Genomic DNA, 24,683 nt, shown 5'->3' with positions numbered 1-24,683 from the left:
ATGTGGCAGAGAGGCGACGGGCTCTCCCGAGGCCAAATCCTAAACAGGGTTTGTAGCTTCTGTTCGTGCTCCTTGGAGTGCTTGCTTCAGAGGGAGCCTACAGGAGGAAGCCAGCTTCTGAAAGGCCCGTTGATAAGAAACAAAGGTCTTGATCAAAGGCCACCCGAGTCCCCATCTCGGTACACACTCTCCAGCTCAGGTCAGTGACGACTCAGGTGAATACTGTCCCTGTCCACTCCTGGCTATAATCTCATGAGAATACCGAGCAAGAACTATCCAGCTAGGTTGCTCCTTAAAACTGTGGGAGAGAGAGAGAGAGAGAGAGAGAGAGAGAGAGAGAGAGAGAGAGAGAGAGAGAGAGAGAGTGCGTGTGTGCGTGTGTTACTTTAGGGGATTACATTTTGGAGTAAACTGTTATAGCAACGATAGGTAACACAAAGTTACAAATTCTTATGGGAACAGACAGATTTCTTACCAATGTCATCATCAGTTTTGTCGGCAGGTTCTTTTTCAAGACATTCTCGAACAAGATCCCGCCCCTGCAATGGATCTGTCCGATCAATCTCTTCCTCTTCCTCTTCTTCATCCTCAGAATCAACAGGTCCTTCAGGAAGACGTGTCAAATCTACATCTCCTACCTCACTCTCTGTAGCCTACAGAAAGAAATCTCAATCACTCATTGTCATGTTAAAATACTAGGTCATAGTCTGAATTAACCCAAACTAACCCTCTTATAAACTATTATAATCAGCCAGGCGTGGTGGTGCATGCTAGTATTCCCAGCACTTGGAAGGCGGAGACAGGAGGATCCCAGGTTTGTGTCCAGCCTCAGCTACTTAGTGAGGCCCTGCGCAGTTAGAATGCCCCTAGCTTCAATCCCCAGTACCACACACAAAAGAAATATTATAATCAAACAAAAATGTATGCTGCTTTAAGAATACAAATGATATTTTTATCTGTAAAAGAACTAAAATACAGACACATTTTGCCGCAATATGATTTTTGAAGATCAATTGAGCCACTTAAAAATCATCAGATTAAAATATCACTAAATACATTAGTAACTCTTCTTCAATAAGCACTTGCATATTTTATATAAATTTTCTAAAACATGAAGCACTAAAAAAAAATTCATCAGCAGTCACTGTATGAGTGATACAGCATCCTTTTATATGGGCGTAGAGTCCAGTGGGGTAGATAATCATATAAACTAAGAAGAGAAGTTTGGAGAAAGGTGGACAAGTGTTAAATAGTTGCTAGAGTGGATCTGTCATAACAGACAACAAATACTCATCACTTTCCAATACTTTACTCACTGAATCTAACAGCGTGGAAAGAGCTGAGCTTATTCCAACTAAATCATCCAAATACAACTTTGGTACTGGTGTCATCCATCTGAAAGAACTAGCAGATTTTATAAAACTGTAAATTAAAATGTTACTCAGAAAATGTCTTCCAGAAAGTGACTGTCCTAAAATATCTATTAAGCAATACCTCTCTATATACTGATTCATACTTTATTTTTTTATTTTTATTTTTTTATGGGTCTGGGGATGGAACCCAGGGGCATATGACCTCCGAGCTACAACCCCCTGCCCTATTTTTTATTCTTTATTTTGAAACCGGGTCTCACTGAGTTGCAGAGGGCCTCACTAAGTAGCTGAGGCTGTCCGCGAACCGCGATCCTCCAGGTCTCAGCCTCCCGAATGCTGGGATTACAAGCGTGCGCCACCACGCCCGGCCTGATTCATACTTTAAAGAGTATGAAAGCACTTTCAGCAGAACACAGAGATTCCATAGAGTAAAGAAGCGCAAGTACGAGCACTAGCATCAGAACACTGTCAGAGAAGACCGCTCCCAGCGCCTGTCCCACCGTGTTTGAGCTACACCCTCTGGGCTGCCCAGAAAAGATGCTTTGTTTTTCTTTTTTCTTTTCCTTTGGTGACTGTTGCCTCTTCCCATCTTACACTCAAATTCCAGTGCTGCGCCCCTTTGCTGTGTAAGGTAAGGTAGAGAGGGAATTTTCTCTGGATTTGTGTAACTGGAGCCTCTTTCTTTCTTCTCTGGCTGCAGACTTGAAAGACCAGTAGGCAGATGCCTACTGCCACATGGAGACATGCTTCTGGTAGAAGAAAACAGAACCAAGGGCAGAGAAAGGGCAGGGAAGGAGGGCTGTGGCAAGAAAGGCAGCAACAGAAAGGGAGAGACAGATACAGAGCCACAAGGATGGAAACCAAGCATGTGGGACAGAGAGAGCACAGGCGGTGTAGCAACACGTGCCTGAGAGTGTCAAAGGAAGAGAAAACACAAGGGGGCTCCCGGCAGCCCGGACTCGGCTGGCCACTTGTGGCAAGTGTCAAGCTCCTGAGGCCCCAGCTGCCACTGTGCTCTGTAGGCAGACTGTGCCTTTTACTTCAAGTCAGAGTTCTGAAGCCTGCAACTGATCTTGTGAGAGAAAGATCATACTTCGCTTGGATTTCTGCACAGCTTCAATCGCTGTCAACAATTCAGACTAAATATGTAACGGGTCTGTGTGTGTGTGTGGTACTAGAGATTGAACCCCTCACGGGGTGGTCTACCTCCAAGCCACATCCTCAGCCCTTTTTATCTGGAAATGGGGTCACTGAAGCGAGCTTTGTACCTGCGATCCTCCCGTCTCATCCTCCCAGGACTAGAATTCCAGGCTTGTGCTGGCACACTGGGCTCCGATTTGAGACCTCTGATTAGACAAGCTGCTTTACCTGTCTGCTGTGGTCTGGGCGTCTCTGCTGCCCTAAATTCTTCTTCTTCTTTTGTTTTTATTTTGGTGCTAGAAATCAAAACTCAGGCTCTTATATATGCTAAGTCAAGTGAGAGATATGCTGACAGCTGGGCATGTGGGACCCTGAATACCTGTAGTCTCAGTACTTGGGAGACTGAGACAGGAGGATTCTAGGTTCAAGACCAGACTCAGCAACCTAACCAGGCCTGTTTAAAAATTAAAAAAACAAACAAACAAAAAAAAAACAAAAAAACAAAAGGGCTATAGCTCAGAGGTAGAATGCTCTGGGCTTAGTCCCCAATATCTATTTCTCTCTCTTTCGCTCGTTCTCTCGTCCTCTCGTGTTCTCTCTCTCTCTCTCTCTCTCTCATTTTGAAATTCTGATCGAAGTGACAGAAAGTGGAGCCTTTGGGAAGTTACTGGTTAGTAATGAAGAAGTGGTTTGGTTATTAGAACCTTTATAAAAGCCAGAAGATGCAGTGAGACAGTGTCATCTATGAACCAGAAAAAGGACAATTACCAGACACCGTGTCTGCTGGCATGCTGATCTTGTACTGTCCAGCCTCCAAAACTATGAGAAGCTTGTTTCTGTTGTTGATAGGCTGCGCCATCTATGGTATTTTATTACAGCAGCCTGAATGAAGACAAGGCCATACAGGAGCACTCCTATTTCATCAACAGCTACTGATGGCTTTGTCAATTTTTTGGTACTGGGGATAGATCCCAGGGGCATTCTACCTTCAAGGTACACTCCAGTCCTATTTTTTTTATTCTTTTGCTTTTTGAAACAGTCTCACTGAGTTGCAAAGGACCTCAACAAAGTAGCTGAGGCTGGCTGCAAACCATGATCCTGCACCACGCCCAATTCTATGACAAAGATTTTATGTTTTGTTTTGTTTGTTTTTTTGTAGTACTGGGGATGAAACTGAGGACATTCTACCTCCAAACTGCACCCTCAGCCCTATTTTTTATTCTTTATTTTGAAACAGGGTCTCAATGAATTGCAAAGGGCCTCACTAAGTAGCTGAGGCTGTCCTCAAACCTTGATCCTCCTGTCTCAGCCTCCCAACTGCCGGGATTACAAGTGTGCACCACCACGCCAGGCTCTATGACAATTTTTTTTGGGGGGGAGGGGGTGGTACTGGGGTTCCTGGAAACCCTTCTCCAGGCTACACTCCCAGACCAATTTTTTATATTTTTATTTGGAAACAGGTTCTCTTAAGCCAGCGAGGGGCCTTGAACCTGCGTGATCCTCCTATCTCCACCTCCCAAGAGCGGGGATTATAAGCGTGCGCCACAATGCCCAGCTCTATGACAAAATTTTATTTATTTAATTAATTAATTAATTTATTTATTTAATTTGGTGGTACTGGGGGTTCCTGGAAGCCCTTCTACCTCCAGGCTACACTCCCAGACCTATTTTTATATTTTTATTTGGAAACAGGTTCTCTTAAGCCAGTGATCCTCCTGCCTCTGCTTCCCAAGTGCGGGGATTACAAGGGTGCGCCACCACGCCCAGCTCTATGACAAAAATTTTAATAAAATATTATAGTAGTATGATAAGGAGATGGCACAAAAACATGAGTCTTATTCCATACTCATTATGGTGAAGTATACAGCAGACCTAGCTATGGCCTTTCAACTACTTTACCTTAGAACTTGGAATACTGTAGCTCTTAGAAAGATTAAGATAAGTACATAAAAGCTCAGGTCAAGGGGGAGTCTATTGGCGATAGGACTAATAAAACTAATATCAGCGGGATGTAGTAGCACACACCTGTAATCCCAGTTTTGGGGAGCCTGAGATGGGAGAATGGCATGTTCAAGGCCAATTTCAGCAACTTAGTAAGATCCTGTTTCAAGATAAAAATGAGAATAGGGCTGGGGATGTAACTGAGGTGCAGAGCATCCCTAGGTTCAAATTTCAATACTATAAACAACAAAAATAGCAAGAAAATACCTTTCCTGTCATGTGAAGGTGTCTCTGTGTGTATGTGTAAATGTGATCTGGTGAGACAGCTTGAGGTGGTTTTCTGATGACCTAGCCTTCCAAATATAAACCATCAGAGAAGAGCCTTTTCCTGTTTGCACCCAGATAAACATGAACCACAGGTTGGAATTAAAGAGTTACATAAACTTTCAAATGTAGGCAAGTATTAAACTAGAAGCTCGCTCTTTCAAAGCTGCTTCTATCTGCAGTCTTATTTCTAGTATTTAACTTTAACCTTTCAGGTTTAAGCAGTCCAGGCTGGCCCGTTCCATAACCTCTACGACAGGACAGACAGAAAAGGAGGGCCCCTTTGCACTGTGTATAATGAAGCTCTAGTTAGCAGATATCTTCTGCATTTTCCTTGGAACCAATGTTGGCTTCTACATTCAATATACTCAACTTAAAAAAAAAAAAAAAAAAGCCAGGCGTGGTGGCGCACGCTTGTAATCCCCGTGCTTGGGAGGCGGAGACAGGAAGATCGCGCTGGTTCGGAGCCAGCCTTGCTGGCTTAAGAGACTCTGTTTCCACATACAAATGTTAAAAAATAGGTCTGGGAGTGTAGCCTGTAGGAGTGTATCTCAGAGGCAGAAGGGCTTCCAGGAACCCCAGTACAACCAAAAAAAAAAAAAAAAAAAAAAATCTAGGTTACTAAGAACAACACTGTAGTTGACTGTGCTCTCCGCTCTCCATCAAGTTGCTCTCATGAGACAAATTGTCAAGAGCAGGCTGGAATCTTCCCAGAGCCTGGCTTTCTATTACAAAGATCTCTGAAAATCTGAGCTGGTTAAAAAGTGTTTCAACTGGGTTGTAAACATGAGTAAGTCCACAAACATGGTGTTTTGATTTTTTATGTAATTTATGTTATACTATAATAATAGAGGGTTTAAAATACAAATTCTAATTTCTTCTTGATTTATACTTGCAGAAGACTTAAGTCTCTAAGAAGAATCAGTATTTTAATAAGTGTAAGTTCAGTTTTTTCAAAACTTTTTTTTTTTTTTTTGTGGGTCTGGGGATGGAACCCAGAGACATTTGACCTCTGAGCTATACCCCTAGCCCAATTTTTTATTCTTTATTTTGAAACAGGGTCTCACTGAGTTGCAGAGAGCCTCACTAAGTAGCTGAGGCTGTTCGCAAACCATGATCCTCCAGTCTCAGCCTCCCGAATGCTGGGATTACACGCGTGTGCCACCACGCCCGGCTTTTTCAAAACTTTTTAAATGAAAGCAAGCATATTTTAATATAAATCTGTCTGGATAAAAGAAAGAGAATACTATAGTCATATAATACTGACCTCACAGGATCCTTCTGGAAAGAGAAACACCCCTTCAATTAGGCTTGCAAATTTGAAATAGTATATAAGGCATAATTTTCAAAGCTCTTATGCTTGGATTTCATACCCTTATTAAAAACACGGCCCTCTGAGGCACAGGCACACATATTTAGCAGAAACAAGAGCTGTCTGCACAGCACACGACCTAGGCCTTACCTGGTAGATGTCAGACAAGCTGCTGCTCCCAGAGTCGCTGGCAATGCTGCAGCCTGACTGACTAGAGGGCACGTGCGCCACGTGTGGCTGAGGGTGTTCTGTGAGGTGCATCTTGGTAAGGTCAGCAGGAAGCTGAAAGAAGACAGGCCGAGTTACTCTGCAGCCAAACTTGACCTGTTCAGGAGTGACTTCTTGATTCACTGACACTTCAGCAGCACAGTTTTAAATGTACACTATTGAGCAACTTCATTTCTGATCTAAATTTTCCAATCTTAGCAAAATCTCTTGAACTAGTAAAAACCAAACAATACTCTAAAACTATGAGACAATCCTAACAGTAGCAAACCCCCTGAATGTTTTTCAAGAATGTAATAAACTTGATCCCTCTTTTCCCCAAGTAAAAATATCAGCTGGCCAGGCGTGGCGGGCACGCTTGTAATCCCAGCACTTTGGGAGGCTGAGACAGTAGGATCGCACAGGTTCGAAGCCAGCCTCAGATACTTAGTGAGGCTCTCAGCAACTTAGTGGCACCCTGTTTCCAAATAAAATATAAAATAAAGGAGGCATGGGAGTATAGCCCAGAGGTAGAAAAGCCCCTGGGTTTCACCCTCAGTACCACACACACACACACACACACACACACACACACACACACACAAAATCAGCTGTTTCCACGGTTAAAGGTAGGCATATTGTCAACACACACACACACCATACAAAGTAATCACTTGACTGCATTCGATTATCCCCCAATTTTGTGATAATCTGAACACTTAGTATTTCATTTCTCTGTAATTGGCTCCTGAGGCATTTATCAGTGGTCAGCATGATTGAATAAATGCCTGTGCTCGTCGGGCGTGGAGGCGCACACTTATGACCCCAGCACTCGGGAGGCTGAGACGGGAGGATAGCAGTTCGAGGACAGCCTCAGCTACTTAGTGAGGCCCTTGGCAACTCAGTGAGACCCTGTTTCAAAATAAAGAATAAAGAATAGGGCTGGGGGTGTAGTTCAGAGGTAGAATGCCCCTGGGTCCCATCCCAGTACCACAAATGAATGAATGAATGAATGTCATATGTGCAGGGACATACAAAACACCAGAAGGAAATGAGTCCACCACCCATCTTTAGTACGGTCACTTTATCAGGTTTTTCTACCTACTTCACTGCTAGATGAGGTTTTTTCTCTTCTGTCTATAAAGAACTGAAACTAAGTGAGAGGAGGATATTTGAGCTATGACATATATTAATCAACATTTCTGCATTATTTTAATCAATTATCTTAGCGCATTGATTTCCTGCTGTTTTTTTCTTTCTTTCTTTCTTTTTTCTTGTGATACTGGGAATTGAAACTAGGTGTTTGACCTCTGAGCCACATCCCCAGATCTATTTTACTTTTTTATTTTAAAACAGGTTCTTGCTAGCTGGGCGTGGTGGTGCACACTTGTAATCCCCACACTTGGGAGGCGGAGACGGGCGGTTCGCGCAGGTTTGAAGCCAGTTGCGCTGGCTTAAGAGACTGTTTCCAGATTTAAAAAAAAGTATAAAAATAGGTCTGGCAGTGTAGCCCGGAGACAGAAGGGTTTCCAGGAACCCCAGTACCACCAAAAAAAAAAAGGGGGGGGGGTTGTGCTAAGTTACTGTACTGATTTTGTTCCTGTGATTTTCAGTCTCAGCTCCTAAATACTGAGATCACAGGTGTGTACCAGGAGAGAAGGCGCACTCAAGATTCCCACAGAGGTTAAGAAGAGCAAGGAGAAGACGGTCCATCTATACAAGCAATTCAATGAACCAAAGCTTAAAAAAAAAACAAGCTGGCACACAGGTTTGGTAATGCTTACAACATACAGAGCAATTTTCCTCACTACTCCCTAGAAGCAGGTGGAATAATAATAATAATAATAATAATAATAATAATAATAATAATAATAATTTTTATTATTATTATTATACTATTATGATCTTCTTTGCAGTCTACCGAATTTCACACTCCGTGTGGTGAAGCTGGGTTTCAAACCTAGGTCTCTTTGATTCTAGCGCTCCGTTATACTCTACTCTTTGCCAACACACTGGTGGTGGTGGCACAGACACCAGAGTGGATGGGTTCTGTCTTTATGGCGCTCAGTCAGAGTGGAGACAAATTTACAAGCCAATACCATTTGCTTTCTGTATCGTAGAGAAAACTTCATCTAGAAATTCCCTCAATCCCTCCAGGGATAAGAAAAACAATGGCGGCGACTGCAGTCACATTCCATGCTCCTGGTAAGTGGTGAATACGTAATTCATGTCTTTTACACAGCTCACCTATTCTACACATCAAACAACCAGATGGGGCTATCACTACACGAAATTTACGGATTAGGGAAGTTCTGAGAGCTGTGGCCACAGCTAGGAGTTGGGAGCTGTGATACCACACTCAGGTAGCCTGACTACGTTCCTTTGTCCTTCCTATTAAGTTACAAGTTCATAACGCACCATGGTTTCTATTTCCTTTGCAACAAATTTTGAAGAAATGGAAACGTTTTTCTTTTCCTCCAGAAGGAATTACTGGCTCCTATTACCTCCTCCTCTCCTGTCTCTCAGATTTCTCCCCTTCTTCCTGATTCAGTCTGGACTTACTGGTTGATCTTCCGTCAGCAAACTCAATTCGCAATTGTCCTCCAGCCCAGCAGGTAGGGCAAAACTCCCCATTTTCTAGAGACTGCTCCATTCAGTTCCCACAACTGAAGTGTGCACTCAGCTGAAAGACTACTGTCAAAGTTTTACTCCATGGGTAGGAAGGTTTTTAGCTAATAGCCTGAATACAGACAAGATGAAAATATAAATTCTAGCCGGGCGTGGTGGCGCACGCTTGAATCCCTGCGCTTGGGAGGCTGAGACAGGAGGATCGCACCGGTTCGAAGCCAGCCTCAGCTACTTAGTGAGGCTCTCAGCAACTTAGTGAGACCCTGTTTCCAAATAAAATATAAAATATAAAAAATATAAAATGGGTCTGGGAGTATAGCTCGGAGGTAGAAAGCCTCTGGGTTCCACCCTCAGTATCACAAAAAAAAAAAGAAAAAAAAGAAAAAAGAAAACAAATTCTACCCATAGAATAGAGGAAAAAAGACCTATTGCAGAGAGACTAGGGGAAGAATGCAATCATAAGTTCCAAAGTAGGCATTTTGAATTTGATTCCTCTAAGCTACTAAGATTTCTGTGAAGGACAATGACATAAAAACAGCTGTAGAGCTGGGCGTGGTGGCGCACACTTGTGATCCCAGCACTCGGGAGGCTGAGACAGGAGGATCGTGGTTCTCAGACAGCCTCAGCTACTTAGTGAGGCCCTCTGCAACTCAGAGAGACCTTGTCTCAAAGAATAAAAAACAGGGCAGGGGGTGCAGCTCAGAGGTAGAATGCGCCAGGGTTCCATCCCCAGACCCACAAAATAAAAGTAGCTGTATTTCTCAGGTAGACTACATCTTATTGCAGTAATAAAGGCCCCAAGTCTCAAATGCTTAACCAAGTAAAGTGCATATTTTGAAATTTTATTTTTAAGCCAGGCCTGGCAGCACACACTTGTAATCCTAGTACTTAGGAGGCTGAGACAGGAATATTTCAGGTTCAAGGACAGCTCCACAATGTAGTGAGACCCTGTTTCAAAATAAAAATAAAACAGGACTGCGAGTATATCTCAGAAGTAGAATGCCCTTGGGCTCAATCACTAGTACCACAAAGATAAGTAAATAACATTCCATTTTTATCTCACTGCCCTTAATGGAGCGCTCATGCTCCCTGTCCCTCACAGACATTAAGTGCGCATGTGTAAAGCATCCCTCCTCCCCATCCTTACTGAGGAAGGCCCAGCATGGAGACGCTTGCCTTGCGCACAAGGCACGCTCATTAATGTGTGTGGGGGGCACTGGTGAGGAGCCCAGGGGCATTCTATCTCCGAGCTACACCCTCAGCCCTAATTCTTTTTAGTCTTTTTATTTATTTTTAAAATCTTTTATTGGTGCATTGTATTTATATAGTCTTTTTATTTTTGACACAGGGTCTCACTGAGCTGCAAAGGGCCTAAGTAGCTGGGCTGTCCACGAACCACGACTTTCGGCCTCTGCCTCCTGGATGCCAGGATTGCAAGTGTGCGCAACCACACCTGGCCATTAAGTATTTATAGAATCAATGAGTGAATATATTTGCTCTGAACACTGTCAATGTTGTTCAGGTCTCCATGGATATATGAATGGTTCAAGTTTCGTTAGATATCCAGCACAAGGAGAGAAGAAGGAGAGGGGGGAGGAGGAGGCGGAGGAGAAAACACAATTCAGTGCATGCAGAGTTAGTATTTCACATGGTCAAAAATTCTGAACTATGTATTCTAGGATACTATTCCAGAAGATAAAATTAATGGGTATTTACAAAAATGAAACAAAAGGGTTCCATGGTTGAGTAAGTTGGAAACAGTGCTATTCTTTATATCCAACCAGCTCTTTATAACAGGTGAATATATATTATGGACGGGTCAGGGAGCCTCAGAATAAAGACCGCTTTCACACAGCATTCTCCTGACTTTTCCCTCAACGATTCTTCCTAGCTTCCTACCAGTGTGAAGAGAGTGCTCTGAGCTAGGCGCGGTGGCGCATGCTTCTCATCACAGCACTTGAAAGGCTCTGACGGGAGGATCACGGGGTGAGGACAGCCTGAGCGATGAAGCAAGATTCAGAGCAACATGTGAGACCCTGTTTTAAAACAGAAATATTAAGGGGGTGTATCTCAGAGGGAAAATGCCCCTGGGTCCAGTCTCCAGCACTAGAAAGAAAAAAGGTGCTTTGGGCATAATTCCTTATATCCAACCAAGAAATATTGAGAAGGTAATTAGTGGTAGGTCAAGACATAACCATGAGAACTACTTTTAGCTATGGGGGACCAGGAGTGTGCAAATCAACAACTTGATTTTGAATTACCACAAATGCAAGCATGTTTAGCATAAGAGAAATGTTACATGAATTGTTCTAGGCTGTACAAAAAACTTAAGCCTCCAAGAATAATCTGCCACAGGTAACATTAATAGCAAAATATCTCCTAAATTAAGAAACTGAATCTGATACATTCAATCCTTTACAACCCACAATCATTGAGACAAGCATTCAAAGGGTTCTAAAAGTATAAAATATTTACTACTAGCCCTAAATAAACACTTTAAAATTTGTAAGCTGCAGCCAGGTGGGGTGGCGCACACTTGTAATCCCTGCATTTGGGAGGCTGAGACAGGAGGATAGTGGTTCACAGCTAGTGCCAGCTACTTAGCCCCTTTGCAACTCAGTGAGACCCTGCTTCAAAATAAAGAATTAAAAAATAGTGCTGGGGATGTAGCTCAGAGGTAGAATGTTCCTGGGTTCCATCCCTCAGTACTGGAAAAACAGTAAGCCAGGCAATGGTGGGCACACTTGTAACCTCAGAAATTGGGAGGCTAAAGACAGAAGGATCACCGTTTGCAAACAGCCTCAGCTACTCAGTGATACCCTATTTTAAAATAAAGAATAATAATAAAAGCCGGGCATGGTGGCGCACGCTTGTAATCCCCGTGCTTGGGAGGCTGAGACAGGAGGATCGCACCGGTTTGACACCAGCCTCAGCTACTTAGCGAGGCTCTCAGCAACTTTGTGAGACCCTGTTTCCAAATAAAATAGAAAATAGGTCTGGGAGTATAGCCCGGAGGTAGAAGGCCTCTGGGTTCCACCCCCAGTACAAAAAAAGAAAAAAAAAAAAAGAATAATAATAAAAAAAATAGGGCTCAGGCTGAAGCTCAGAGGTAGAATGCCCCAGGCTTCCATCTCCAGTAACTCCCACCCCCAAATCGTGCAGTTTCCCAACAGAATAGAAATTCTCAAACATCAGTGTCAAATTTCAAACTGCATTATTAAAAATTCCTTTTTAAAGCATAACTTCTTTACTATAGAAGCACTTTGCTCATCTAGAAATCACTTGTTAACTTTTAAAAGACCAAGAAAAGCTGGGCGTGGTGGCGCACGCTTGTAATCCCCACGCTTGGGAAGCAGAGACAGGAGGATCATGCAGGTTCAAAGCCAGCCTCAGCTACTTAGTGAGGCTCTCAACAACTTAGGGAGACCTTGCTTCCAAATAAAACATAAAATAGGTCTGGGAGTGTAGCCTGGACGTTAAGGCCCCTGGATTTCACCCCCAGCACCACCAAAATTAAATAAATAAATAAATAAATAACCAAGAGATAGGATGGTTTCTGGGTGCATAACGAAGCCCTACGCTCCTGTGTGCCGCTTACAGGAGACGTTCCAGAACACTGCCATCTACTTTACTGCAGTGCAGATTCAACAGGCTTGGTGGTCTGGTCCCCAACTGCGGAGCAAAAAGAACCTCGATTATATCTAGTGCTAGGTACGACAAAAACAAATACAAACGATAGAGTCTGGGAGGTTGTAAACATTTTAAAACAAATGTCTCTTAGACCTCGTTTGCACCAGGGAAGAAAACAGAAAGAACAATGAGTCCTGGGGATAATCAAGTCTAAATGTAGTACTGACAAAGACCCAAAACTGCAATGCTCAATATAGTGACCCTGGTGTCACAAACTAAGCAATTTGTTTGTTTGTTTTTGCGGTACTAGGGATTGAACCCGGGGGCGTTCTATTTCTGAGCTATATCCCCAGCCCTATTTTATTCTCTATTTTGAAACTGGGTCTCACTAAGTTGCAGAAGGCCTCACTAAGAGCGGAGGCTAGCCACGAATCTGCAATCCTCCTGTCCCAGCCTCCCCCAGTACTGGGATTACAAGTGTGCACTACCATGCCCGGCTTACAACTGAAGCATGGTCAGTCCAGACTGAGACATGCCGCGGAAAAGTGCATTCTGGACTTGGAAGGGAAGGATCTCGTTAGTAATAATCACACCTCAACTGCACACTGAAGCAGTGTTTTTGATAGACTGGACATATTAAGATGATTTACCAAGTTTCCACACTGTGTTTCTGTTGAGTGGTACAATGCAGGAGGCTTGATGCAACTGTAAGCAGCCCATACAGCTCAAATAGCGATGCAGAGAAGGACGGAAGGACGCAGGAAGGTCGGAGAGCAGGAGATGCCAGATGAGGCATCTCCAGTCTTAAGACTGCCTGTACATCACTAAAGACTTTATAAGCAAGAAACGACTGAGAGATTTGCTTTTAAAAAAGATGACTCTGAGCCGGGCGTGGTGGCGCACGCTTGTAATCCCCGCTCTTGGGAGGCAGAGACAGGAGGATCGCGCAGGTTCGAAGCCAGCCGCGCGCGCTGGCTTAGGAGACCCTGCTTCCAAATAAAAATGTGAAAATAGGTCTGGGAGTGTAGCCCGGAGGTAGAAGGGCTTCCAGGAACCCCAGTACCACCAAAAAAAAAAAAAAAAAAAGATGATTCTGAGAACAAAGAAGATGAGATGGTAGAAAATCATACAGATGAAGGGCAGGACGCTCTTACAGGGTCAAGGCGCAGGATGGAGGCCTTGTGATATTAAAAGTAAACCACTAGAATTACAAAGGAACTTTGAGGACCAGAAAAGAGTGGCATACATACAAGCCAGGCGTGGTGGCGCACGCTTGTCATCCCCGCGCTTGGGAGGCTGAGACAGGAGGATAGCACAGGTTCGAAGCCAGCCTCAGCTACTTAGGCTCTCGGCAACTTAGTGAGACCCTGTTTCCAAATAAAGTAGAATATAGGTCTGAGAGTGTGGCCCGGAGGAAGAAAGCCTCTGGTTTCCACCCCAGTACAACCAAAAAAGAAAAGAAAAAAAAGAGTGGCATACACAGGGAAGTCAGCTGACAGTGAGAGACAGTTAAAAATAGAGCCCAGGATGTACAAAGCAGCCGGAGGCCGGAGCTGCTTCACGAGGAGCAACTGCCCCGGCTCGGGATCTGTGCCAGAAGCGCAAGCGCCGCGCCTGAGCAAATGGAACTTCTGGAGAGATACGCAGCACTCGGCAGTGTTTTGTATAGGATGAGAGTTGGGGGTGTTGTTAAATGATCTAATTAATAAATATCACAGTTCTTCAATTCTAATAATATTTTTGAAAATTGGTTTAATCAATATTCACAATTAATGTTTATTAAAAGTAAGTGCAGACAGACTTGAAAAGAGGAAGTCAGAATAAACATACTTGTCAAGTTTGAGAACAAGAAGGGAGCCGGAGTGGCTGGAGTGAGGAGGGAAGGGAAGGGAGGGGAGAGCACACTGTCCGGCAGCCACACGAAGGCCTGGACTCTCTTGTTCTGAAGACAACCTGCACAGGCGGGAGCAATCAGCTGCGTCAAATGCTGTGGACAAGGTACTTAAAGTGCCAAGAAATGGCCTGTAGCGCGAGCTGTGCCTAAGCCAGCACCTGGTGACTGGGAGCCCAGGTGTATGCCTCTTCCACCCAGTACAGACTCCTCGACCACGCAACCCTGACAGACTTGGAAAGTGAAAATCGCTCGAGGAAATGCAGTCCCCTGAAACAAATACAGAAAAACATTCAACGAAGAGAAAATTTACACTTGGAGAAGGAGCTAATGAAACAGTAAGAAAAAAGAAGAGCATCCATAAAATGAATTAAGTAATGACACGAAGGTAGTTATAAAAAAGCACCTAGCCAGGCATGGTGGCATACGCTTGCAATTCCAACATTTGGGAGGCTGAGACAGGAGGATCATGGTTCGCGGCCAGCCTCAGCTACTACTTAATGAGGCCCTTGGCAACTCAGTGAGACCCTGTTTCAAAGTAAAGAATAAAAAATAGGGGTGGGGGTGTAGCTCGGAGGTAGAATGTCCCTAGGTTCCATTCCCAGCACCGCAAAATAAATAAAAATTATCACCTAACAGACTTCAGAAATAAATAACGAACGGTACATTTATAAATTTAAAAGATGAGTCGTACCAGTTACAAACAGAAAATAAAATGAACAGAAAATCAAATTGAAACACTGTTCAGTGACTTGACAGTTTGAAGATGTGAAGAGATTAAAGAAAATGAAGAAGTTGCAATTTTCAAAAGAGAAGAACCTCTCACACTGAAGACAAAGGAAGATCTTCAGCTCGTCCTACAAGTACCAACAGAGGGAAACAAAACAAACGCTGGGCAAGCAACGGAGAAACTTCATGACACCCAGGACAAGAACAGCAAGAGCTACGAACCATGGGCGGGCAGAGAACAGATTACCAGAAGTAACAGAGCTGTCATATGCTCAGGTTTCTCATTGGCAGTGCGTGAGCTTTTGCAGATGAGACTGGGTGTGTTCAGGGCACTATGGCCATAGACTACATGAGCTTTTTTTTTTTTTTTTTTTTTTTAGGTGGTACTGGGGTTCCTGGAAACCCTTCTACCTCGGGGCTACACTCCCAGACCCATTTTTATACTTTTTTATTTGGAAACACGGTCTCCTGTCTCCGCCTCCCAAGTGCAGGGATTACAAGCGTGCGCCACCACGCCCGGCCTACATGAGCTTTTCTTAAAGGTCCAAAGGGATAAGACTTTCAATTTAACATTTTATATCAAACTAGGTAATTATTTTAAGACATTCTAAACATACAAAAACTTAAGATGCATCACTTAAGAACCTTGCTGAGCCAGGCGTGGTGGTGCACACTTGCAATTGCAGCATTCGGGAGGCTGAGACAGGAGGATCACTGTTCAAGGACAGCCTCAGCTACTTAGCCAGGCCCTTTGCAACTCAGGGAGATCCTGTTTCAAAAAAAGAATAAAAAATAGGGCTGGGGTATAGCTTGGAAGTAAAATGCCCCTGGGTTCCATCCCCAGTAATGCAAAAAAAAAAAAAAAAAAAAAAAAAAACCTTGCTGATAGAATAAATCCAGAAGTATTAAAATATAAGTAATATACAAATCACTAAATAAAAATAACAGAAACCAAAAGCAGCAATTACAAAAAAATTAATGTGTAATTGTAAAAAATTGTTTAATGTGTTTAATTATGAGTTTAATGTATTTAATCATAATTCAGAGTTGAGATTCCATCAGTAGTAACATGAAAGATAGGAGAGATAGGAAGGAGACATGTACTGTTATAAACACATAATTTATACAGTAAAGTACCAATCACAGAATTCTACCCAATATTAATGAACCCTCAGAATCTGGTCTTTAAAAATCCTCGATTCTTCTATACTTACTAAATCTTGGGTTAAAAATGGGTTCTCAGCACTTCCACAGAAGGTTTTTGTTGGTAGTCTTAAAAATCAAGTCCTGTGTCTCATTTTTTATTTTCTTCCAAGTTTTACATAGTCTGATCACTCCCTTCCATTCCGTTTTCAACCTCATCGGTGCCACTATCAAGCAGCAGTAAGCCTGGTGTTACAGGTGGCATTTGCTGTGAAGAGGCCACCTTCTCTACAAATGCAGGTAACAGCACAAATAAAGCCTGTACTCAGGCTTCTTTCCATCTCTGTATGTCACAAGCAGCTGTCGTGATGGACAGTGAATTCAGACACCCTTCTAGAAGATGTCTTTAGGGGAGATACGCAATGAGCTAAGCCACGTAAAACAACAGCGCACCATGATGCGGCCACAGTATTGCTCTCTGAGTCACCATTAACAGGGAAACCCTCAAACAAAGACATGACTTCAGACCTTCCTAAGAAGTGTCTCTCTTGTGTCGGTTTCTATTTAAGAGATCCATTAAAAAATTCTTAACATATTTGACATTATAATTTAAGTACTTTCTAAAACATTTAGTTTTATAAAACAAAACCAAAAATTCAGACGCTTGTTGTTCTGTTTTCAAATGGGCTCATGAGAGTCAGAAATCCCAAGTGGCGCCGAGCTGCGGACAGTGTGAGCGGCCACTGTGAACAGCAGCGTGCACTGGATCACGGCGTCTGCTTCCTAACCACCTGTCACGTCTGTGTGTGGCGTTCTGCTATTGGAGAGTTCACATGTTTGCTTTAAAATGATCAGTGGCTTCAGGAACACGACGTCTTTTTATTCAATTACTTTTCATTAAGTATTTCCTTCATGTTATTTCACTGTTTTAAGAATTATGACCCAGTCTTCATAAAATTGTCTAACTCAAACCTAACTTATCTAATGACACCACATTAGTCAAAAAATGTTGTATAATATAAGCTAGGATCTGACTATGTATCTAAAGCCACCACACCAACTATTTGATGAAATAAAGCAACAGAATCTAGTGAAGGTGAAGAGCATGACCAGAAGCGTGCGGTGAGGAGCACGAGCTAAGGGTCTGTTCGGCAGAGCACACCTCAGAGGCACTATGCTTTAAGCTAATGGGTTGTTTAAAAGGTACTTTTCAAAAATCTTGGGAGAGTAGACTGTGTTAGAGATTTCTTTGAATCAAAAAACAAAATGGCAATGAGCTTTCTAGCTGGCTTTGAAGTTCTTATTTCTAAAGTTCAGAAAATATAAAAGCACGAGGAAGCTAATCTATCATTCAGATTAGAATTTAAACTGAATACTATTATATCAGTCTAATGAAAACAGCACTTACTTTGGAGGCCCATGGCTGAAGACAGTTGGCATAACAGCGGACAAGAAAAGCCATTTCCCAGCCGGAAACGGTAGCTTCTTTTTCAAAGCCGAGGCACACCGATGAGTATGTTGGCAAAATTTGGTTAAGTTTCTTTTTACAAACCATACACCATTGTAGTGTTACATAAAGGCAGCTTCTCTAAACCTCCTAACAAACTGGAATCAAGAGCTTTCAGAAGCTCAGAGCATTGTTCTAAACTGTAACCGTTCTCAATAAAATGTCCCCTTCCACGAGCAAATCACAGTAAATAAAGATGTGTGGATTTCTGGCTCGGAGCGTACAGACATTTACACGCTTCCTCGGGCACCCGGCACAGGCACGCACAGTGGGAGCACAAGAGTTAATTCTGTACCAACCAAAGCAAGTAAGGCAACACGCAGCACGTCTGTCCCGGATTCCGTGAGCCTTTCTTCTCTGTAGCGTCGCTTTGTCTCCCCTCCAACTTATTTCATTCTGAGGAGCAAGCACTGCAGTGACTCCTCTTCATCAGAGCAACCCAAAGCACCGCATCCTGAGGGGACTTCCCTCTTTATGATCCTAACCATCAGAGGTTAAAAGTGAAAATCAGCCCCTGCACAAATGGTAGAAGATATCCGCTCTAATAGGTCTGTCCTGTAGAATGCCTAAGAAATATCCAAAATTCAAATGATTTCTTCTTTTCTGCACGCACTCTTTGCAGCTCCGCAGTACTGCTTCTTGTTCTAATGCATCAGCAAGACAGCACTGCTGATCGAAGTCTGGATTTCCTGGTTAAAAATTTATACACGGTATGGTACAAAACACTCCATCCTTTGATAAAGCAAGATTATATGCTAGTGTCTTAATTCCTCCTGTCCTTGCCTGTTTCACAGCAGCTCCCTCAGGAGAAGCTCCTATTGATTCTATGCTCTGCAGTAAGATGAAATATCTAATAAGAAGGGGAGAGAGTGGGAGGAGAATAGAGCTAAAAGGATGACATCACCTGTACAGAGAGCCTTCAGGAACTGCATTAGATCAACTGGCTACTGGATCAGCAGATGTAGCCCAAAGAGCAATTTATTGAAAACACACATGCACACTTCAGTGAGATGTCAGCAAGCTAAATTCTATAAGGAAACAAAACAAAACAGCTTGGGCACCCTTTACATTTCACAGTTTAAAAAAACCCATTTTGAGTTTTAATTGTGTATACTGATACAGAGCTGTATTTGAAAAGATCTATTTCCTAATATTATTATTCAAATTTACCAGAGCATTGTCCTCCCAAGGGAAAACAATTAGCTCTGGCAAGATACCACTGCATTCCAAATACAGAAGGCAGTCTGGTTCTCAGATGTCACATATGTATTTTATAACACTACTAATTCATGGGTTTCTGCTTTTAAAACTTGCTGCTTATCAAATGACTGTTCAGAAAGCCATAACCTTCAGATCTACTAACATTAAAAAGATAAAAGCTGGTACTAAGATTTACATATAAATAGCAAAGTTAAAAATAATAAAATTTCATGTGCAAAGGAAAGCTGAAAAAATATTACAGGCACAACAGCTGTAGCATGCCAACTCCTCTGAAAAAGAATAATCTATATAATATGATGCTTTCCTGCGGCCCAACGTGCAATTCCTAGAAAGAGACAAGAAGCCAGCAAACTTCAGAATTAGAGAAGAAAATGATTAAACTTGATTCCAGTATGAGGTTAGACAAATGAAATCGTCCCATTTTTATTTTAAAAATATAGGGGAAAAATTTTGCCTCACCTTCTCCTATGTGAAAAACACAGTAACTCTTGTAGTCACCCTCAGGTTTCTGCCACAAGACACCTACTGCAGACACTCCTACCTGGGCACACTTACAAGAGTGCCTCCCAAAGGCCAAAAAACCCACAGAGCCTTCAATCAAGGAAGCAAAATTCAGAGAATATCAACCAGTGAACTGATCAATGTAAAAGCATTTTCTTTATTCCCTTAGTACTCACTTTGGACGAGAGAGTGGTATAAAACATAAAGGGAGATATTGCCTAAGAGACAGGTATTATAACAAAGGATTTCACTGACTGCAGAAAAAACATCTTGTCACTAGGCATGCGTGTACACGTGTATGTGTGTACACATATACACGTTCCTTTTGGCAAAGTCTGAGTTACTTTTTGAATAACACTATGCTGCTATTTATATAAGCAGAATTCAACCAAGTATAAACTATTATTCTGTACAAAGGCAAGTCATACTTTCAAAACATGATTTTTTTATGAATTTAGGTTTTGTTTTCTAAAAAATTTGGAAAGAGCCGGGCATGGTGGCGCATGCTTGTAATCCCAGCACTTGGGAGGCTGAGACAGGAGGATTGCGCAGGTTCAAAGCCAGCCTCAGCTACTTAGTGAGGCTCTCAGCAACTTAGTGAGACCCAGTTTCCAAATAAAGTATAAAATAGGCCTGAGAGTATAGCCCAGAGGTAGAAAGCCCCTGGGTTCCATCCCTGGTACCACAAAAAAAAAAAAAAAAAAAAAAGGAAAGATAGGCAAAATTTACACTTAAGTATAGAATTAAATATCACAAATATAAACAGAACTATTTTTCTCAATGTATAATGAGGAAAATTTGGACACAATTATCTTTAAGCACTAATGTACCTTTTAAGTTTAATTCAAAAAACTTATCTAAATGAGTTGGAATTTAAAGAACATTAAGAATGTGAGTATAAACTAATATAAAATAATTTGCCAATTAAAATAAAAATTATGTTAGACACTTTTTATATGAATGAAGACAAACATTGCTAAAGATAAATTGTTAAAGATAAGTATTATGTACTTGTAAAAATCAGTTAACAGGACTCAAGCATACTTCCGCTTCAATGCCAGACAGTGGTTATATTCATGTATGGAATCAGCAGGATGAATTACAGCCACATCAAAAAGCAGCGTCCTAATGGATACCTCGCCCCTCCCTGTAAATCACGCTGACATCACACAGCTGAGCTCGGGAGCCGGCCATCGCCCGGCTGCTGGAAGCACTGCGGCCCAGGGTGAGATGCGTCCACTGCTGCCATACGTGAGCCCCGCTGTACACACCAACCCAAGAAAGGAACAGAATCTTCTTTCTCAGTTGCCTCGTGAGGATGACATCACCCTTTCCTTTGTTTTTCCAATCACCTCATAGTATCTGCTATTCTAAGAAACCGTATGATGGTGAACCTACCATGCCCCCACCGCCGCCACAATACCATGAAGAGAGCAAGTCAAACTCTGCACTCAGCACGTGACTCCTCCAGGGCCCCACGCTACCGCACAGTACTGTTTCTTCAGAAATAACGACTTAAACTTTTAATTAATTACTGAAGAAAGAAATGAAATCCTTTAGAGAGAACAATCAGTGATTTATCAAATAACTAAACAATTAAGGGAATATACTTTCTCATTCACATCATGTTTAAGAATCCATCATAATTTCTCGTTACTAAATCAGTTGAGGTGAGACAACCGCAGCGAGGGGGATGTCCCGATCCACACAGTCAAGAGCCCTCGCCACAGGACAGCCACGTGACTGCTCCCACTCTGCCCGTGAAACGCCGAGCTTCACGGGGCCTTCTGCCCCTCCATGAAATAAAACAACGCATGCTGCTGTTGCAAACCTTTACGCCATTACAATACACTTTATAAAAACGTAAATGTTATGGATATTAAATTTATATTATCTGCACAGAGTATAAGCAAAAATATAAACTGGAACATTTGAAATCACAATGTATAGAAAACCAAAGACAAGCTTTTGATATCTAGTATTACTGTGATATGCCTTTCATTTCATTATGTAACAATGAAAAGAAGGGGAAAAGTTACCATGGATTAAGCTAGGCTATCATTTCAGGCATTTTGGAAAACAAAAATAATAGTTACAAAAACAACTGATTTATACCCACCTCAGGCAGTCATGCAGTCTGTTTTATGTGCACAGTGAAACATTATGTTCACAATTAGAGACACTACACTCAAAAGAAGATGAAGAAAAATTGTATAGTTTTACAAAATCAAACAGGCCACTCATTTCTGTATTTCAGTTGTATCTGATCTTTAAAATATAACTTAAAATGCAATGAATTACACAGCACCACTTTAATCCTTTTAAAAGAAATGAATAAATACCCAGTACTTGGGAGGCTGGTTCGCACAGGTTTGAAGCCAGCTTCAGCTACTTAGTGAGGCTCTTAGTAACTTAGTGAGACCCCGTTTCCAAATGAAATCCAAATGAAATATAAAAAATAGGTCTGAGAGTATATAGTCCACAGGTAGAAGGCCCCTAGGCGCCATCCCCAGTACCACCAAAAACAAAACAAAAAATAAAAGCAGTCAAGCATGGTGGCGCAAACCTGTAATCCCAGTCCTTGGGAGGCTGAGACAGGAGTATCACAGGTTCAAGGCCAGCCTCAGCAACATAGGGAGACCTAAGTAACTTAGTGAGAGACTGTTTCAATACAAAATAAAGAGCTTGAAGTGTAGCTTGGAGGCAGAATGTCCATGGGTTCAATTTCCAGTAAAAAACAAAACAAAATAACAAAAAAAAGAAGCACAGCAAGCTTATCCTCAACCTCCCCCCCACACACTTAACTTGTACATCTGAGAAGACTCTCTAGTCATCAGACATGGTTAACACTAATTACTGGCATCCTCAGGGATCTCTGCTTCAAGTTGCTCATCTTATTTATTCCTTGGCTTTTCTCAAGGAAGACCTCTACTACCTCTCCCTGGATTTGTTTGTGAGAGAGAGTATGCTTCAGCATGCTGTTATCTATGTCCACTAACTGACCACCTCATGCTGTCAAAAAACTCTCAGAGCAGGACAATGAACTATGAAATAAGATCCACCCTCAGGGAGCCATTGAGGAAGAAGATGCAGAGAGGAGCTGTGATCGACTAAGGTGATGTCAGCTTCTATAATTAGAGCCAGTGGCTCTGAAGGAACAATAAAAGGCAGCCCATGCTCCCACGCTCTCCTACGCTGGCAAGGTGTAGCAAGCATGCTTCATACACACACAAAGAAGGATGCACTGTACATGTCAAGGGCCCCCCAGCCACGTATGTTACACAGGAAATGAAAGCCTATAGGTTTGAAATGCACTGTTTTCTTTATTCTGCACCTGTAAATCTTGCATTACATTAATTGCCTTTATATTGCCTTTTAATTAATTTCAGTACTGGGGATGTAACCCAGGAGCATTCTACCTCCGAGCTCCACCCCCAGGTTGATTTTTTATTCTTTATTTCAAAAGAGGGTCTCACTGAGTTGCAGAGGGCCTCACTAAGTAACTGAGGCTCTATACGAACATGATCCTCCTGTCTCAGCCTCCCAAGTACTGGTATTACAAGCATGCGCCACCATGCCCAGCTCTTACCTTCTTATTTTGAAACAGGGTCTTAATAGGTTGATGAGAGTCTCACTATTTGCTGAGGTTATCCTCGAACCTATGATCCTCCAGTCGCGGCCTCCTGGGATGCCTAGGATTATTATAGTCATGCACCATCACGCCTGGCTATTTTTTATTTTTAAACAGGATTTTGGCCGGGTGTGGTGGCGCACGCTTGTAATCCCCTGGTGGCGCACGCTTGTAATCCCCGCGCTTGGGAGGCAGAGACAGGAGGATCACACAGGTTTGAAGCCAGCCGCGCGCGCTGGCTTAGGAGACCCTGTTCCCAAATTTAAAAAATATATAAAAATAGGTCTGGGAGTGTAGCCCGGAGGTAGAAGGACTTCCAGGAACCCCAGTACCACCAAAAAACAAAAAAACAAAAAACAAAAAAACCCAAAAAACTCCCCAGGATTTTGCTAAGTTTCTGAGGGTCTAATTTGTTGACTCTGGCCTTCCTGTTTAAGCCTCCCGAGCAATGAAATTATAGGCACACCAATACACCTAGACCCAGCAATTTTATTTTCATATTTATCCATAAAATTTGTAACAGGAATTGCATGAGATACTTTTTTTTCTTAATGGTACTGGGGATGGAAGCCAGGGGCACTCTACCTCTGAGCTACACTCCCAGCCCTATTTTGTAAGTCTTTTTGGTGGTACTGGGGGTGGAACCCAGAGGCTTTCTACCTCCGGGCTATACTCCCAGACCTATTTTATATTTTATTTGGAAACAGGGTCTCACTAAGTTGCTGAGAGCCTCACTAAGTAGCTGAGGCTGGCTTCGAACCTGTGTGATCCTCCTGTCTCAGCCTCCCAAGCACGGGGATTACAAGCGTGCGCCACCACGCCCGGCTTTGTCAGTCTTTTTTGAAACAGGATTTCACTGAGTTCCGAAGGGCCTCACTAAGTAGCTAAGGCTGTCTGTGAACAGTGATCCTCCTGTCTCAGCCTCCCAAATGCTGGGATTAGGAGTGTGCACCACCATGCCCAGCATAAGATATATTAATATTAATATGACATATTAATATATTAATACTGTATTGTTTCAGTATATCAAAGTATTCTCATGCAGCCACTCCTTTGCAACTCTGTGAGACCCTGTTTCAAAATAAAGAATTAAATAAATAGGGTTGGGGAGTGGTTCTGAGGCAGAATGCCTCTGGGTTCCATTCCCAGTACTGCAGAAAAATATATATATATCAGAAAAATTCAATTGTATGAGAAATAAAATGTCAGGATATATAACTAAAAATTCAGCATGATCTAAACTAATAAAAAAGCTGGGCGTGGTAGAATGCCCCTGGGTTCCATCCCCAGTACAGCAAAATATATACATAAACAAACAAGCTAATCAAACGATCAGCTGGGCATGGTAGTGCATGCTTATTATAAAAGCCCAGCACGGGGGAGACTCAGTAACTTAGTGAGGCCATGTTTCAAAATAAAAATAGCCGGGCGTGGTGGCGCACGCTTGTAATCCCCACGCTTGGGAGGCAGAGACAGGAGGATCGTGCAGGTTCGAAGCCAGCCACTCA

General features: G+C 42.5%; 1 protein-coding gene across 3 annotated transcripts in view; it reads right to left on the bottom strand.

The window, feature by feature from the left end:
• RAPGEF6 (Rap guanine nucleotide exchange factor 6) overlaps window positions 1–24,683 on the bottom strand; it is a gene marked incomplete at both ends in the record, with an annotated part of 152,449 nt that overhangs the window by 47,638 nt on the left and 80,128 nt on the right. For 2 of the 3 annotated variants that reach the window (XM_080698481.1, XM_080698482.1), the window contains 3 exons: window positions 476–653; window positions 6,241–6,372; window positions 17,724–17,777. In XM_080698481.1, the coding sequence (XP_080554607.1) occupies window positions 476–653; window positions 6,241–6,372; window positions 17,724–17,777 (364 nt within the window). Of the gene's footprint in view, window positions 1–475; window positions 654–6,240; window positions 6,373–17,723; window positions 17,778–24,683 lie in introns of those variants that run through there. The other variant, XM_080698480.1, reaches the window with a different exon arrangement.

Source organism: Muscardinus avellanarius, assembly GCF_963383645.1.
Source record: "Muscardinus avellanarius genome assembly, chromosome: 7".
NCBI lineage: Eukaryota > Metazoa > Chordata > Mammalia > Rodentia > Gliridae > Muscardinus > Muscardinus avellanarius.
The sequence above is the reverse complement of the archived record's forward strand: the minus strand, read 5'-3'. Positions and strand labels throughout refer to the sequence as shown.